At 39.5% G+C, this 16,205-nt stretch overlaps 2 protein-coding genes across 6 annotated transcripts in view; one reads left to right on the forward strand and one right to left on the reverse strand.

Annotated features, from left to right (window-relative positions):
* The window catches only part of slc8b1 (solute carrier family 8 member B1), a 34,649-nt gene extending 30,893 nt beyond the window's left edge, over positions 1-3,756 (forward strand). For 4 of the 5 annotated variants that reach the window (XM_072247853.1, XM_072247851.1, XM_072247852.1 and 1 more), the window contains exon 16: positions 242-3,755. In XM_072247853.1, coding sequence (XP_072103954.1) covers positions 242-430 — 189 coding nt within the window. In that variant the 3' untranslated portion in view covers positions 431-3,755. Of the gene's footprint in view, positions 1-241 lie in introns of all 5 variants that reach the window. The other variant, XM_072247856.1, reaches the window with a different exon arrangement.
* The window catches only part of tpcn1 (two pore segment channel 1), a 94,459-nt gene continuing 80,824 nt past the window's right edge, over positions 2,571-16,205 (reverse strand). The window contains exons 25-27 of the mRNA XM_072247850.1: positions 10,872-11,011; positions 8,595-8,675; positions 2,571-8,235 (exon numbers count right to left, since the gene is read on the reverse strand). Of these exons, the coding sequence (XP_072103951.1) occupies positions 8,110-8,235; positions 8,595-8,675; positions 10,872-11,011 (347 nt within the window). The 3' untranslated portion in view covers positions 2,571-8,109. The remainder of the gene's footprint in view (positions 8,236-8,594; positions 8,676-10,871; positions 11,012-16,205) is intronic.

Genomic DNA, 16,205 nt, shown 5'->3' on the forward strand with positions numbered 1-16,205 from the left:
TTGCCTTAGCTGTCAATTGCTAGGATTTTTGTATTGGATAGACATGCTTAATAACTGCGTCATGATGTCTCTGGCAGAGTTCCTCGTAACAAACCATGATCAATGGATAAAATCCTTAAGTTTGGTTCATATCCAAAGGAAAATATGATTGTACACTAAAACATCTTCAACAGCCTAGTTGGTTTATAGTAGTAAATTTTGGCAATAGTAGAAATTTATATAATTCATTTTTCTCCCTCAGATCAAACGTGACAGCCTCCTGGATTGGATTCTAGTTGGATCACTGGGCTTAAGTCTTGTAATGTCCTTCGTATTAATCCCACTTCAAGGTTTTAAATTCACACGGGCATATGGCATTGTTCTTATTTCATTTTATATATTATTTGTTATGATTGCACTATTGACTGAAGCTGAAATTATACATATTTAAAATAAGGCTTCCCTTGAATGAGTTATTGTAAATTGTTCCAGCACATATTGTACACAGATTTGTTTAAATTATAGTATTGTCAGATAACTAAACTATAAATGAAAGGTGGATGGGAAAGGTACTGAATAGAATTTGCACATTACTTTGACTTCATATCTCTTGTTCAACAGAATTGCCAGTTTGTTTTGATGTTTCTATGTCCATGAGATTTAAGAGAAGTAAATTCAAGTATTCTATGAAATAAGGCTGCTTCACTTGATTATGGACCATAAATCACTGAGCACTAGTGGAATGCAAGGACCCTTGCTACTTTTGCAAGGCTTAAACTTTTTTCCCCACCCCCTTACAGAGCATCTGCTTTCGCCACAAGCTTTTATTACTGAAGCTGGAATTCAGTCACTCACTTGGATTAGGTGAGGGTTGGGGCAGATCTCCTGATCTTGCACTTCACTAGTTAAAGAACTCTGATTAATTAGGCACTTTTTTTTGCACTGTTGTAGTTAACTTAAAAAAAAAGCTTGACATTTCAAAGGGAAATGAATTTTCAATTAAGATTTTTCTGTAGAGCAGGGGTTCCCAACCCTTTTTTTAATGCCAGTGACTTTTACTGCACGGGTTCCCGTTAATAGTATAGAGTTTGTGCAGCCTGTGCACCATGCTTGAATTCAGTACTAAATTTCATGATAAATTGCTGTTGTACAGTTTTTTGCTTGTGAAATAAATGTTATTTAAGTGTTTCCACATAACTATCAGTTGGTGTTTGATGCATCTTTATTTTCTATTTCTGCAAGATGAGGTGAATTCATTTATTTTTAAACAAAGCACTTTGGATGGAGCTTGGATTTCCACACTTTTTTTGAGAATTAGATGTAAGATCACAACATAATGCTATGGGTGGTGTGAACAAATTTCTTTCCCTCTTCTTCCATCCCACCACCACCACCTTAATTACACCAATGGGATAGTTGTCTTTTTAAAATGTAATTGCTGTTGTTGGAAGTCTTGAAGTGTCGTTTAAGATATTGGAGATAGTCATTATCTGCAGAGAAAAGCAGTAAATATTTCTGGTCAATGGCATTTTTTTGTGTATAGTCGGTGAATTTTGGGTTGCTTGAATATTTAAATCTAAGTGGCTTAACATTTGTGCAAGAAATTTTGAAGTTTCAGATATGGTTGATTCTTGCTTTCCACAATTTGGCTAATGCTTTACTGGATAAAGCATTAAAAACCTCTCTGGGATGCATTGTTTGGTCTAGGTAATTGGTATATACCACTATGCGCAAGTCTCCAACCAAAAGCTTAGTTAGCAGTTGCTGTCTAATAGTTTTCATAATATTCCACCTCCTTTCCAGCACTCCTTGCTAATAATAGTACTTGGAATCCCAATTAGAATGGTTAAAAGCACTGGAACATAGCACTCTACCCAGATTTTTTTTTTTGGCTTATTCTCTTTCTGGAGTGCTTCTGTCCCTCCTTTCTTCACTCTACTAATGCTGATTTCAGCACCTAGTGGCTTTCCCTCTCCAACAGTGTGAAGAATAAAATTTCCCCATTTGAATACAAGAGTCCATCATTAACTAGAACCAGCCTGTATGAACCCTTGAGCTTTGATTGCTGGCCTGCTAATGGGCATTTTAAGATTTGAGATTATTCTCCCAGGAGGGTAGATGGAGAGAACATGTTTTCCCCTCTCAAGTCCCCCTTTAATTACATTGTAACATTGGTAATAAAATCACACAATAAGTTGAGTTATCTTGCAAACGTGCAGTATCAATATGCTGCACTGTCTTGTGTTTTTTTTATATAAGCAGATGCATACTGAAAATCAAGTGGCTATCCATTCTCAGATCTGTATCCCTATATCCCTGATAAGAGTATTAACAAACAAACTTCAATGAGATATGAGTGGAGATTGACCAAGTTTATTGCTGTGAGATAGATTTCAGGAACCTCTGCAGGTGGAGGGGTGAATTCCAGTAGGAAACTGGATTGCAAAGGGACAGTCTGGTTAAGCCATAGATGCTAATGGTAGAATGTTTAAATTATTGTTTGTAATCACGAAATTCAGCGGAGCTTTACAGGCTTGTTAAGTCAGATGGATTTTTTAACGTTTGGAAATGAGGAAACTGACTTAAGCACACTTTGTAGAGCATTTTTATTTTGAATTACAGTACTCTGAAATCTAAATTACAAATTCAACTTAATTGCAGTAAAATACAGCTTTAATACACATACCAAATTTGAATGAGTGCAGATAAAGGAAAATAGGCAGCATACTATTTTAATAACGCAAACAACAGGAATTCTGCAGATGCTGGAGATTCAAGCAACACACATCAAAGTTGCTGGTGAACGCAGCAGGCCAGGCAGCATCTCTAGGAAGAGGTACAGTCGACGTTTCAGGCCGAGACCCTTCGAAGGGTCTCATGGGACAATCTAACTATTCTATATAGACATGCATGATCAAGCTTGTAATTCACTTTGAAAACCTGAGAAGAGGAGCTCCAATTTACAACTTTGATGTGTGATACTATTTTAATATTCTGGATAACCTTGAAAATAAACCAAAACTGTTAATGTCTGTAAGGTTATCGTTAATATTTTGCACATCTACTTGAATTAATCTTTTTTGTCAGCATCTGCCTGGCCAGGTATTTCTTTCTGTATGTGCAGTGCTATTCCAGGTTCAGACACAGTGTTTAAGTTAAAAATTGAATTGGTTTGAACTGTCACATTGGTGAAAATGTTATTGTCCAGATTTATGGCTGTTGCCTATTTTTGATGTAAATTTGAGAAAATAGTAAGCTTGGTCCCTGGAATCTTGAGTCAAATAATGCTCGAGTATTATTTTTTTTCTGTTTTGCTGCATTTTTGGCAGTCTACAAGAATATTTTGTTACTGCTACTGTCAGAGAGTTCCATCGTTAAATGGAAAAATATGCCTACAATGAGAATTAAGCTGAAATTAAAATGTAAGCAGAGGGCACTGAAGAGAAATTACTTAAAACACAGTAGCCAAAGACAATTCAAATAATCTTCTGTTTTCTCCTTTTGAAACTACAACAGGTAACAACTCCTTGATCACTCAACAAATGTTATATATTGATGTAATATAATTATTCATGGGACAATCTAACTATTCTATATAGACATGCATGATCAAGCTTGTAATTCACTTTGAAAACCTGAGAAGAGGAGCTCCAATTTACAAAAATAAACTCTAATTACTTTCTGCATAAAATTAGTGCACTTGTTTCTTTGTTTTATTACAAAAACACAATTTGGTGAACATTGGAACTCTGAAAACAAATGCAGGAATTAGTTTGGTCAGCCAGGTTAGATTAAGTCCAAGTATTTTTTGTTAAAGAGAGATTGATGGCCTAATCTAAAAGATTAGCTCATTCTCTCAATTTTAATTAATGTGAATAGTTCAACATTGCAATGGTTGGTCTGTCAAATGCTGCCGACTTGGTGTACTATATGAGAAGTGTTTGAGGGCTCTGGGTCTGTACTCAGTTTAAAAGGATGACAGGGGATCTCATTGAAACCTATTGAATATTAAAGGGACTAGAATGGACACAAATAAGTTTCCAATAGTGGGAGAGTTTAGGACCAGAGGTCACAGCCTCAGATAGAAGAACATCCCTTTCGAACAGAGATGAGGAGGAATTCTTTAGCCAGAGGGTGTTGAATTCATTGCCATAGACAGCTGTTGAGCATGTCTCATTGGGTATATTTAAAGTGGAAGTTGATGGATTCTCGAATAGTAAGGGAGTCAAAAGTTACAGGGAGAAGTTAGGAGAGTGGGTTTGAGAGAGAAAATAAATTAGCCATAATCGCATGGCAGAGTGACTCAGTGGGCCAAATGGCCTAACCCTGTTCTTGTGTTTTATTCTCATTAAACTCCTCAAATAAAAACTTATAAATTGTTATCACTAAACTATAGCACATATTTAAATGCTTAATATGTACAAACCCAACTGTAATTTTAAGGAATAACCAGACAATTATTAGAATTGTGCTTTTTAGTTTAGTGTGGGGCTAGCCCTCTAGACCTTGGGTCAACTTTTGCAAGTTTTGGTTCTCTGCAGGAGAAGAATGGAAATTAAAATTTGATGTATGTAAGTACATAATTAAATATTAATAGCATTCATTTACCATTGAAATTTGTTTAAATATTTAAAGTTGAATTGCAGCTGAACTGATCCTTTCAAGTGACAATATACAATATTACTTTGGGACTGCTGACATAGACAATGACTGGATTAATACTTGAGGTTAATAGTCTATCTATTGATATCAACAACAAATAGATACTACTACAGCAACTTCACAACGATGCTTAAAGCAGTATTTATCACATGGTGGATAAACTACAAGGGTAGTTTTAATCTGTAATGTGTTCCTATTACAATAATTTTAAATTAAATCATTTTTCTATAAATGGTATAGACAAATTAGGCAGACAGAAATCCTGTTCCCATTCAATATAGAATGCAAGTGACTCTCAAATGCGACATGAAGATTTTACATTGTGAGGTGAGAGATTGGAATCTGGAATACAAAACCAGGATTAAATGATTCAAAAAGGAATTGGTAAGTATCCAAAAGGGAGAACATTTGCAGGGCCATGGGGATAAGGCAGAGGAGTGGGACCAACTAAATTGGTTTTGCATGGACTCCCCATAGCTCTTAATCAGATCAACAAGACTGTCGATGCTGGGACCTGGAAGCTTGAAAATAAAACAACAAACTGCAGGAGAGACTCAGCAGGGTAGCTAGCATCTGTGGAGGCAAAGGAATAGTCAATGATTCAAGTTGAGTCCCTGTGTCAGGACTGAGGGAGGATAACTAGTGTAAATGGGAGAGGGACTGGTGAGGCAGTGGCTGGTAAGGTGATGACTGGAGTGAAGGATTGTGGGCAGATGGAGCCATGTGGCAGAGGGATAGAGTTGGGAGACTTCCTATGGGTGATAGATGGAAACAGACAAAAGAAAAGGGCAAGAAGATCTTGTTTGGGGGTGGGTGAGGTAGAGTCAAGCTGGATGCACGAGAGGTGTGAATACTACATAATCGACATCCTTCCTGAAACTAAGGTTATTCTTGGAAGACACCCTTTTAGTTTTTGTTACTATATGGCAGGAGTAAAGAAATTAGACCCACATCATTTTTTGTTTAAAAAAGGTATGTCTTTGCAATTACAATTTACATTATAAGGCAGTGGTCAGACTGCCTTTGGTGTACTGTGAGCAGATCTGGGCCTCTTGTTTAAGAAATGATGTGCTGGTATTGGAGCGGAACTGGTGGAAATTCATGAGAATGATCCTGGGAACGAAAGGGTTTATGTATGACAAGTATTTAATTGCTCTGGGCCTATGCTTGCTAGAATTTAGAAGACTGAGGGGGAATTTCATTAAAACCTATTGAATATTGAAAAGGCTAGATACTGGACATGTAGAACAGGTTGTTCACAACCCTCTTTATGCCATGGACCCCAGTTTGGGAATCCGTGGTGCAGAGGATGTTTCCTGTAGTGAACCAGAGGGCATCGCCTCAGCATAGAGGGATATCCCTATAGAACAGAGACCAGGAGGAACTTCTTTAGTCAGGAGGTGGTGAATCTGTGGAATTCATTGCTATAGAGGCTGTGAAGGCCAAGTCATGTGGTATATCTAAAATGAAGCTTGACTGGTTCCTGATTAGTAAGGGTGCCAAAGTTGCAGAGATAAGGCAGGAAATGGGGTTGAAAAGGATAATAAATCAGCCATGATGGAATGATAGAGTAGACTCCATGGGCCAAATAGACTAACTGTGCTCTTAGGTCTTAAGGTTATTTTGCATCAGAAATCAACATCTAAATGATTAATATACATGTTTGTACACCATAAATTTGAACTCCTAATTCCAGATTTGAAAATATTATGTACTCATCCTTCCATTAAATGTGACTTGTTTTTTTTGGTTAATATTGACAATACTGTGTGAATAAATTTAAATCAGTGATTGCTGCAGCCATCTAATTTGCAGCTTGTGGCTTAATACTGTATATTTTGAATTGATAAGAGATTACATTTTTGTGAACAAACACAATTCTCCTTGATAATTACCCAGCACATGGAATTGAATTTGATTATTTATTATCTATGGCATTTGCTGTCATAGTTTAGCAATTTATATTAAAAAAAATTAGGTCAATGCACACTACATAACTAAACTGTCACCAGATTATTGTCAAAAGGTAATGATGTTTAGATTTTTATTATCACATTATGTCTAAATCTTAAGCTCACAAATAAAGATGACAAAAAATGTTATTTTGCCTGGTCATTTTCAAAGTTAACACTGTTGTCATGAAATCTTACCCTAGTTTTGGGTAATACAAGAGAGAGAAAATTCCTTCATCAAGACCATAAGACAGGGGAGCAGGATTAGACCATACTCTACGATTTCATCAGGGCTGTTCCATTTTCCTCTCAGCCCAATCTCCTACCTTCTCCCTGTATCCCTTCATGCCCTGACCAATGTCAATGTCCAAATCAAACAAATCTCTGGAAGACCATTTCATTCCTATAATGCTTTAATTCCTTTCTGGCTTCTGCCCCTCGTACCTTCACAATGACCTGTAGAATATCTGATCATGTTTTCTATTGTTACTTCATTAAACAAAATTGCAAAAGATTTACGCTACTACTGTGAAAGGCCTTGCAGCCTTTCTCTTCAACAGTAAATAACCAGTTCAGCATTATCACTTTATCATTGATTACACTTTTGGTGGCTGGAAATGGCACTTTGTACCCAAATGAATAACTTAACTGGGTTACTCTTGTGAGCTTCACTAACACACAATAACATTATAAACATAAAAACTACAATTAAAGAAGCATTTCTCCAGGTAATTCAGTAGTAAATCTGATCAACTAATTTAAGACAAGTGAATCAGAACAGCGGAATGTTTACACAAACAGAATTTTGCAAAAACGTGTTACAATCAGAGGAGTACTACAAACTGAAAACTGATATGATGTGCAGCATTAAGCAGGCTTGAATTCAATGGAAATTTATAGAACAATTAAATAAAAACATAATCTCACTAACACAGAACTTCCAAAAACTACAAATTGAAACCTTAGTATATATGCCCAGACGTAGTGGCAACAGCCTCTGAAGTCACTACAGTTCGATATTAAGGTTAGACTAATGTTCCATTTAAGTTCACCTTGCTCCCTGTTTTTAATACTATGGCTTACAAATAGAAGAACCTCTGAGAATTAGATTTCTCAGGCAAAAAATGTTTATGCACGGTACGTTTTAAAGACATACTGAGAATTGATGCGATTTTTAAAAAAACACTGGTTGTGGGGGTTTTACATCAAAATACTGCTATCAGCTATCCACAGAGTATGATTATAAAATCCAGTATGAAATAAAGCTGCTATAAGCTTAATATTAATGTAATGTTAAAGACTTAACAGTACATATCTTCTGACAAATATAACTTACCACTGAGGAAAGTGATCAGATCAGAATTTTTGATTAATGTGGCTACCATACCCCTAGCAGTCTAGCCCCTTCCAGAAATCGGGATTCTGCCAATGCAGTAGGTCAAGTGCATACGTGCAAATCACTAGATACAAAATAATACTGAATAATTATTGCATAGTGGACAAGTTGGTTATGTTTCTAAGTTACAGTCTGAGATCGCTGTCGTAGTTCTGCAGAAGGCAAATGAGTGCTAGAATTCAAAATACATTCCAGTGGCTGGTCATGCCGTGTTTGGTTTACTCGAGCATGCTCTTCATACCATTCCTGTGGAAAAAGATATATTTTATTGTTTTGGATTGTATAAGAAATGAGCTACTAAAATGGCGACATAACTGAATAGGTTGGTAATTAAAGTGTCCTTTTAAATACAGTGGCCTTCATGAAATTAAATTGAGTAATAAAACATGCTTATCCATTTGAAGTTCCATGGACATTTATTAGGCAATAGCTATCACATACCTCTATCGATCTCCATACTTCCTGAATGAAACAATTAATTCTTTATGAAGAGTATTCCACAAAATTACTCCCATTTTAAATATGCTTTAACAACTCAACTGATCTAACGGATTTGTTTATGTGGCAAATACAGTATAGCTTATAGCATGTTATAATTCTCATACCTGAATTTCTTCTTCATACATTTTAATACTCAGGTCACTTTTAGTTCTTAATCTTCTACCAATGAAAACCATTTTAAGTTGCTGTAATAAAACAAGAAATCAAATGAAATATTATTACGTTTAAAATATCCCCTGGAAGAAGTTTGAGGTGTTATGAAACCAAAATATGTGGATAATGTATAATTACAACAGATTGGTCAATAAAGGTCATGGTAATTATCTTCCTCTTATCTTGTCCTTTGGCTGCATTAAATGCCATATAATATTCCCATCAAAAAGTATTAAGGTAATTTTTTTCTTGGGTCAACTTTCAAAAACATTGAATGGTGTGCTCATAATTGTGGGAATTCCTTTGCTTTCAATTTGCCCTCCTCTATTGGGCACAGCTAAAATTGGGTTTCATTAACTCTTCTACTGTAGATTCAAGTTAAAGTCATAAAAACATAATGAGCAATGATATTAGGTTGTTCAAACCTTATTCCTCCAGATAATGCTATATGTTAAACATTGTACACATATGTGAGTCTGGAGAGTGAATGTAAGTAAAAGTCTTCAACTCCAAGAGAAAAGAGTATCATAGGTAAAATGGATCTCGACTCCCACTAGAATCCGCACGAGTTGGGGTGGCACGGTAGTGTGGATAGCACAACACTTCCCAGTACCAGCTACCGCGGTTCAATTCCCGCCGCAGTCTGTAAGGAGTTTGTATGTTCTCCCCGTGACCATGTGTGTTTACTCTTGAGTGCTCCAGTTTCCTTCCACAGTCCAAAGACATACTGGTTGATAGGTTAATTGGTCATTGTAAATTGACCAGGGGTTGCTGGGCAGCGCTGCTCGAAGGGCTGGAGTAACCTATTCTGCGCTAAATAAATGTTCACTTACAGTAAAAATGTTTGGGTTCAGGAGCTTCATTTTGATTTTGCTTTGGCTAACTGTAATGCCTGAACTACAATTAGATAAGAGATGGAATTAAAAATCCTGTGACAATACTCCTCAGTGCTTCCTGAATAAAATTTCTGAACCATTGGGGCGGTTAAAAATAAATTGTTATTGACGCTCATGCAAAAAAGTAATGAGTACATAATATAGAATATTATCTATGTGTAAAAACTGTGATAGGAATGTAAGTAAACTAATCTTTAATTTTACTTGTATTCAGATTTGTGAATTAGACCATAAGACCAAGGAGCAAAAGTCGGCCATTCGGCCCATCAAGTCTGCTCCGCCATTTTATCATGAGCTGATCCAATCTCCCATTTAGTCCCACTCCCCCGCCTTCTCACCATAACCTTTGATGCCCCGTTTACTCAGATACCTATCAATCTCTGCCTTAAATACACCCAATGACTTGACCCGTGGCAACAAATGCCACATTATTTCCTTTTATATAACACTATATACCATACATATGAAAAGCAATATCATAGTAGTACACAGTCTGAAAGGGTTCAGCATTTTCATTCATATGAAACAATAAAAGAATTTATAAATATTTAGCAGCTTAGGCTGCAACAATGTAAAACGTTATGTTTGATTGACTTTTCAGGGTTGATTGATTTGAGATTTCTGCTTTTGATTAAATAATGACATTCTTTTATTTAGTGATCATTTAGTTTGTTGTCACTGATTTACTGGACTCTGAAACTCACACTTGTTCCTCAATCACACTTTATGTACTTGTGCACAAGCAGAACATGGCCTCTGTCACCGGGCTGTTCTGAAGTTTGAATAAAGAAATAGCATTTTTATACAAAAACTGACCAGTAGATATACTTGAATATTGACCAGTTGGTAATCTTGTGTATGTTCAAATTCCTTGTTTGCAAAATCAACCACCATTCAAACTAAGGAATCCAGATATTAATAGCCAATAGAATCTCCATGTTAAAGACCAATAATACTTAACAATTAGGAAAGTAACTGACCCTAGAATCCTTCATTTGCATCCTTGTCTTGATGTATCAAAAGGCTCTGGTCCCCTGCTGTACAAAGGAAAGCTATGTTCTTCAAAGACCTTTCTTCAAGGGCCTTTCTTACATAGATTGTCCGCACATTATCTGTAAAACTATCTTTGCCTGGACATTACCCTAACCCCCGTCTTTCACAGCCTCACAATTAACTCCACCAATACAGAGCAGACAAGCTTTCCCTGCCTACCCTGAATATGCAAGACAACTTGCCTCATAAAGGACCGTGCCAACTTCAGTTAATATTAAAGACAAGTTGTTGAAACTGAATGAAAAACAACCAGTAAATGAAGAAGGTATGAATACATACATCATTCTTTGCCATTCTGGATGACAATTTAAAAAGCCCTGCAATTTCAGAAGCTGGAGAACCATTCTGTTTGTTGAATTCAAGAAGTCTATCAATCTCCACTTTGTCCACCTCAGTTTCAAAAACAATTCCATTTTCATCTGGAAGGACAAAAGACAAGGAAGATTATCTCAACCAGTTACGACTATGTTTTATGCTCCAGTTACAGCTCATCTCACCTTTCATCTAATGATCTCAACATAACCTCTGTTCTCTTCTCATTCTTATCTAGAGTCCTCTCAAAAATACTCACATCTGCCTATTTGATTTCCTGTCAAATGAGTAAAAATACTCCTTTAAAACTGCCTTTAAAAAATTAATTCATGAAATATGAATGTTGTTAAGACAAGCTTTTCTTGACTGTCCTTAACTGTCTTTGAGGTGATGTTATGACAATTCTCTGAATACTGCAGTTTCTACAGTGAAAATATTTCTGTATTGATCTTCGCAGGGAGTACCAGGATTTACACAAATAGTAATAAAGAAACTGTTACTAGACACCCCCACCGCACCAGCTTCCAGGGTTTAGATGGTCTAACTCTCCAGAGTATGGTTAGCTGGTGTGGCACCCTTAAGGCTTCAGGACCGTCCCACTAATTGGCAATCATGTTTTGGTGTCAAGAACTCAGTATCTTAAAGCACACCTGAACAGAGCCTCAGTGCTCAATCGTAAGCCAAACTAGACATATCATCTAGTGTTTTGTTTGTGCTCAGTTTTCATTCCATTATTAAACTGTCTCTCGATCCTTGCCTTGGATACTCAAGCATTTGGGTCCTAACCATCCTTATCAAGGTCTCTCGTCACAGTACAGTTGAGCCTACATGGACCCAGTGCTGTATCAGAGTCTTCTGTCTGCTGTGGCTAGCCGTAGTGAGAGGATTTCCAGGGATTCATGACCTCCAGGTTGCTGTTTGTCAACTTTCGCAAGGAGGAAGCCAGAGTCGCTCAGGAGAGCCAGACAGTCATTCTGGGGAGCCACTACATCTTCCAACCCTAGGAAGATTCAATGGTGACCTGGGTTCTCGCCGTGGCTGCCTCACCCAATGCTCATTAGTATTTGATCTCCAGCCATCCTGGTTCCCTTCAGAGCACGGAAAGTTGGCCTTCATAATTTCTCTTCTGACTGGAGCAGCAATGGCCTGGGCCACCACGCGTTAGGAACCAAGGTCAGAGGTTTGCTCAGACTCGGAGGAATGCATGGCTGCTTGGCCCTGCAGAAGGTGTTCCATCATCCCGCAGCAGCCAGCTAAGCATCAGACTGCTTGAAGAAGAATCAACAGGGTGGATGGTCAGCGGCCGACTACGCTATTGAGTTCCGGACTTTGGCCCAAGAGAGTGGTTGGAACAGGGAAGCCTTGGCCACTCTATACAGCATAGACTCTGGGACAAGCTAAAGGATGCTATCGCTTTGGGAGAGCCAGCATGGGACTTAAAGATCCTCATTGATCAATCAATCTGCCTCAACAATTGTCTGGCGGAGTGTAAGAGGGACCATATTAAGAGGCATAAGACAGCTAGCCTGACCCCAGCCTCAAGCCATCCTGGTTCCACACCCCCCCGCCAAACTCGGACCATGACCAACCCACCTCCCGCTAGGGACTCGGCCAAGCCATGCAGCTCGATTAACTAAGGGTCTCTGCTGAGAGGTCCTGGCGTCAGAATCAAGGCTGCCGCTGTCACTGCGGGGAAGCAGGTCACCTGCTGGACAAATGCCTGAAGCTGCAGCCATTGGGAGAACTGCTAAGATTGTCCAATATTGAGGGGACTGTGACAGAAGCAGACACCACTCCCAACTCTATTTACTTGGGCATCACGATGAAGACAGAGATCTCCTGGGGTAATAACAGGTGAAACTTTTGTAGACTCTGGGGAAGCCAGTAATTTCCTGGACTTATGAGCCACCTGTTGGCTCAACATACTGTTGAGAGAGTTGAGCTAGTCTATGTCTGCATCTGTCTTAGACAGCCGATGTCTAGGTTCCAGACAGATTCAGCAACAGGCTGTGGTCTTGCAGATGAGGATAGGGGATCATGTGGAGGACATTAATTTCTACATCATTGACTCACCACTCATACCCCTGATCCTCAGGCACCCTTAGCTGTTTCAGCATAACCGATCTGTGGTCTGGATGGAGGGGAGAATCATTGCTTGATCCGGTTACTGTAAGAGGGTATGTTTGCGGCATGGTATTCCAAACCCCAGATTCTCCCAAGACCACCAACCAGCAAGCCCTAGGGATCCAACCGAAAGGTCCCGACTAAAGGTAAGACTCCTAAATGCAGACCCTTGGAGCCTGTTCCCAGGGGCTCAAGAACCATCTGTAACACCTCGTTGCCATCGCCTGAGGACACAACAGAGCCTAGTGAACCTAGGGAGGTGACTTGGAGGTCAGTCAAACCACCCCTCCCACCTAAGAAGCCTCAGGAGTCGTCCTTGAGGGAGGGTTCAGAAGAATTTACAACACCCAGACCAGTTGAAGTTCCTTCCATATACAAGGACTTGGAAGAGGTCTTCAGCAAGGGAAAGGCCTCAACTCCTCCATCACACCGACCCTACGACTGTGCTATAGATCTTCTGCCTGGTACTTGTTCTCCTCGGGGTAGATTGTACACAATGGAAGAATATATAAAGGAGGCTCTTGCTATGGGATTCATTTGGCCCTCTACTTCACCAGCCAATGCAGACTTCTTCTTCATACAAAAGAAGGGTAGGACTTTGCAGCCATGTATTGATTATAGATAATTAAACTGTATAACAGCCAAGAATCATTACCCCCTTCTGCTCATTAATATCGCCTTTGAGATTCTCCAAGGGGCAAGTGTATTCACTAAGCTAGACCTGTGGAGTGCATACAATCGAGTCTGTATAAAAGAATCAGAATCAGGTTTATTATCATCGGCAAATGACGTGAAACTTGTTAACTTAGAACCAGCAGTTCAATGCAATACATAATATAGAATAAAAAAAATAATAGTAATAAATAAGTAAATCTTATTCAGCAGTATATGAAAATTGAATAGATTAAAATCGTGCAAAAAACAGAAATACTATATATTAAAATAAAGTGAGGTAGTGTCCAAGGGTTCAATGTCCATTTAGGAATCAGATGGCAGCGGGGAAGATGCTGTTCCTGAATCACTAAGTGTGTGCCTTCAGGCTTCTGTACCTCCTACCTGATGGTAACAGTGAGAAAAGGACATGCCCTGGGTGCTGGAGATCCTTAATAATGGACGCTGCCTTTCTGAGACACCACTCGTTAAAGATGTCCTGGGTACTTTGTAGGCTAGTACCCAAGATGGAGTTGACTAAATTTACAATCTTCTGCAGCTTCTTTTGGTCCTGTGCAGTAGCGCCCTCCCCCATACCAGAGAGTGATGCAGCCTGTCAGAATGCTCTCCACAATACATCTATAGAAGATTTTGAGTGTATTTGTTGACATACCAAATCTCTTCAAACTCTAATAAAGTATAGCTGTTGTCTTGCCTTCTTTATAACTGCATCAATATGTTGGGACCAGGTTAGCTCCTCAGAGATCTTGACACCCAGGAGCTTGAAACTGCTCACTCTCTCTACTTCCTGATTCCCCTATGAGGATTGGTATGTGCTCCTTCATCTTACCCTTCCGGAAGACCACACTCAGCTCCTTCATCTTACTGAAGATGAGATGTCTGCATTCAACATACCCATGTGGCACTAAGAGTGCCCAGTTATGCCTTTGCCCTTGCGAACGCTCCAGCAGTTTCCCAAGCCTTTATAAACTATGTGCTCTGGCATACTCTCCATAACCATACCCTCATCTACTTGGATGATATCCTAATCTTCACAAAGTCCATAGAGGAGCGTGTCGCCCACATCAGGGACATTTTAAAGAGTCTTCTTGACTATAGACTTTATGTCAAGCTGGAGAAGTCCAAATTTCACATGACGACCATTTCAATTTTGGGTTTTATCATCTCCATTGGCAATCTCAAAATGGACCCTACGGAGATCCAGGCAGTCAGAGATTGGCCACAACCATCCAGTGTCAAACAAGTCTAACGAGTCCTGGGATTTCCGAACTTTTACCAGAAGTTCATCAGCAGCAGCTTTGTTGTCGGCTCCAAGAAATCCACGGGCCCCTTTGTCTTATACTATTGCAGCAGAGGCAATGTTTACAGCGATTAAATGATTAAACAGCAGTTCACACCAGGCAGCTCCCATCTTGGTTTCACCTAACCTGGAGCTTGCCTTCATCGTGGAGGCGGGTGCTTTGGATATCGGAGTGGGTGCAGAATTGTCTCAGTGGTCACCTTCAGACAGTAAACTCCACCCATGTGCATTCTTCTCCACATCCCTGGCAGAGAGAAACTATGACATCGGGAATCGGAAGCTACTAGCAGTTAAGTTGGCATCAGAGGAATGGTGTCACTGGCTTGAGGGAGCCAAGAACCCTTTATTGTCTGGGCAGACCATAAAAACCTGGCTTATATTGAGATGACCAGGAGACTGAATTCCAGGGAAGCCAGGTGGTCTCTTTCTTTAACCATTTTAAATTTGTTCCGAACTATTGACCCGGCTCAAAGAATCAAAAACCAGATGCCTTGCCTTGTCAGATCGACAAACCCAAAGGAGAGGAGCAGCTCATCACTATTTTGCCCCAAGCTAAGGTGATAAAGCAAATCTGGTGGGGAATTGACGAGCTTGTTTGCAAGGCCCAGACACAAGGGGAGACTCCTAAGAATGGTTGTCTGGGTCGACTGTTTGTTCCAAGATCCATCAGGTCACAGGTACGCCAGTGGGGACATTTATCGAGAATGACTGCTCATCCAGGGATTGCCAGGACCCTCGAGTTCATCAAGAGAAGGTACTGGTGGCCTGGAATAGCAAAAGAGGTTGAACAATACGTGCAGGCATGCGAGGTGTGTGCCCAGAACAAGGAGCCCTGTATCCAACCGCAAGGGCTTCCGGACAGACCATGCGCACATCTCCATGGACCTTGTCACAGGTCTTCAGCCTTCCAAGGGGAAGACCGCCATCATGGTAATCGTCTATCGGCTTTCAAAGGCCTGCAGATTCATTGCCTTGGACAAGCTACCATCTGCAGTGGAGACGGCTGAAATAGTCCTGCACCAGGTCATCAGAATCCATGGTTTTCCAGTGGACATAGTTACAGATAGCAGCCCACAATTTGCATCACGTTTCTGGAGGGCGTCCTGTAAACTGATTGGGGCAACAGCAAGTCTCTCCACTGGGTTTTACATACAGTTCAACTGCCAGACTGAGTGGGTCAATCAATATTTGGAATGAACCCTAAG

This window comes from Mobula birostris, chromosome 31 (assembly GCF_030028105.1).
Source record: "Mobula birostris isolate sMobBir1 chromosome 31, sMobBir1.hap1, whole genome shotgun sequence".
Classification (NCBI taxonomy): domain Eukaryota; kingdom Metazoa; phylum Chordata; class Chondrichthyes; order Myliobatiformes; family Myliobatidae; genus Mobula; species Mobula birostris.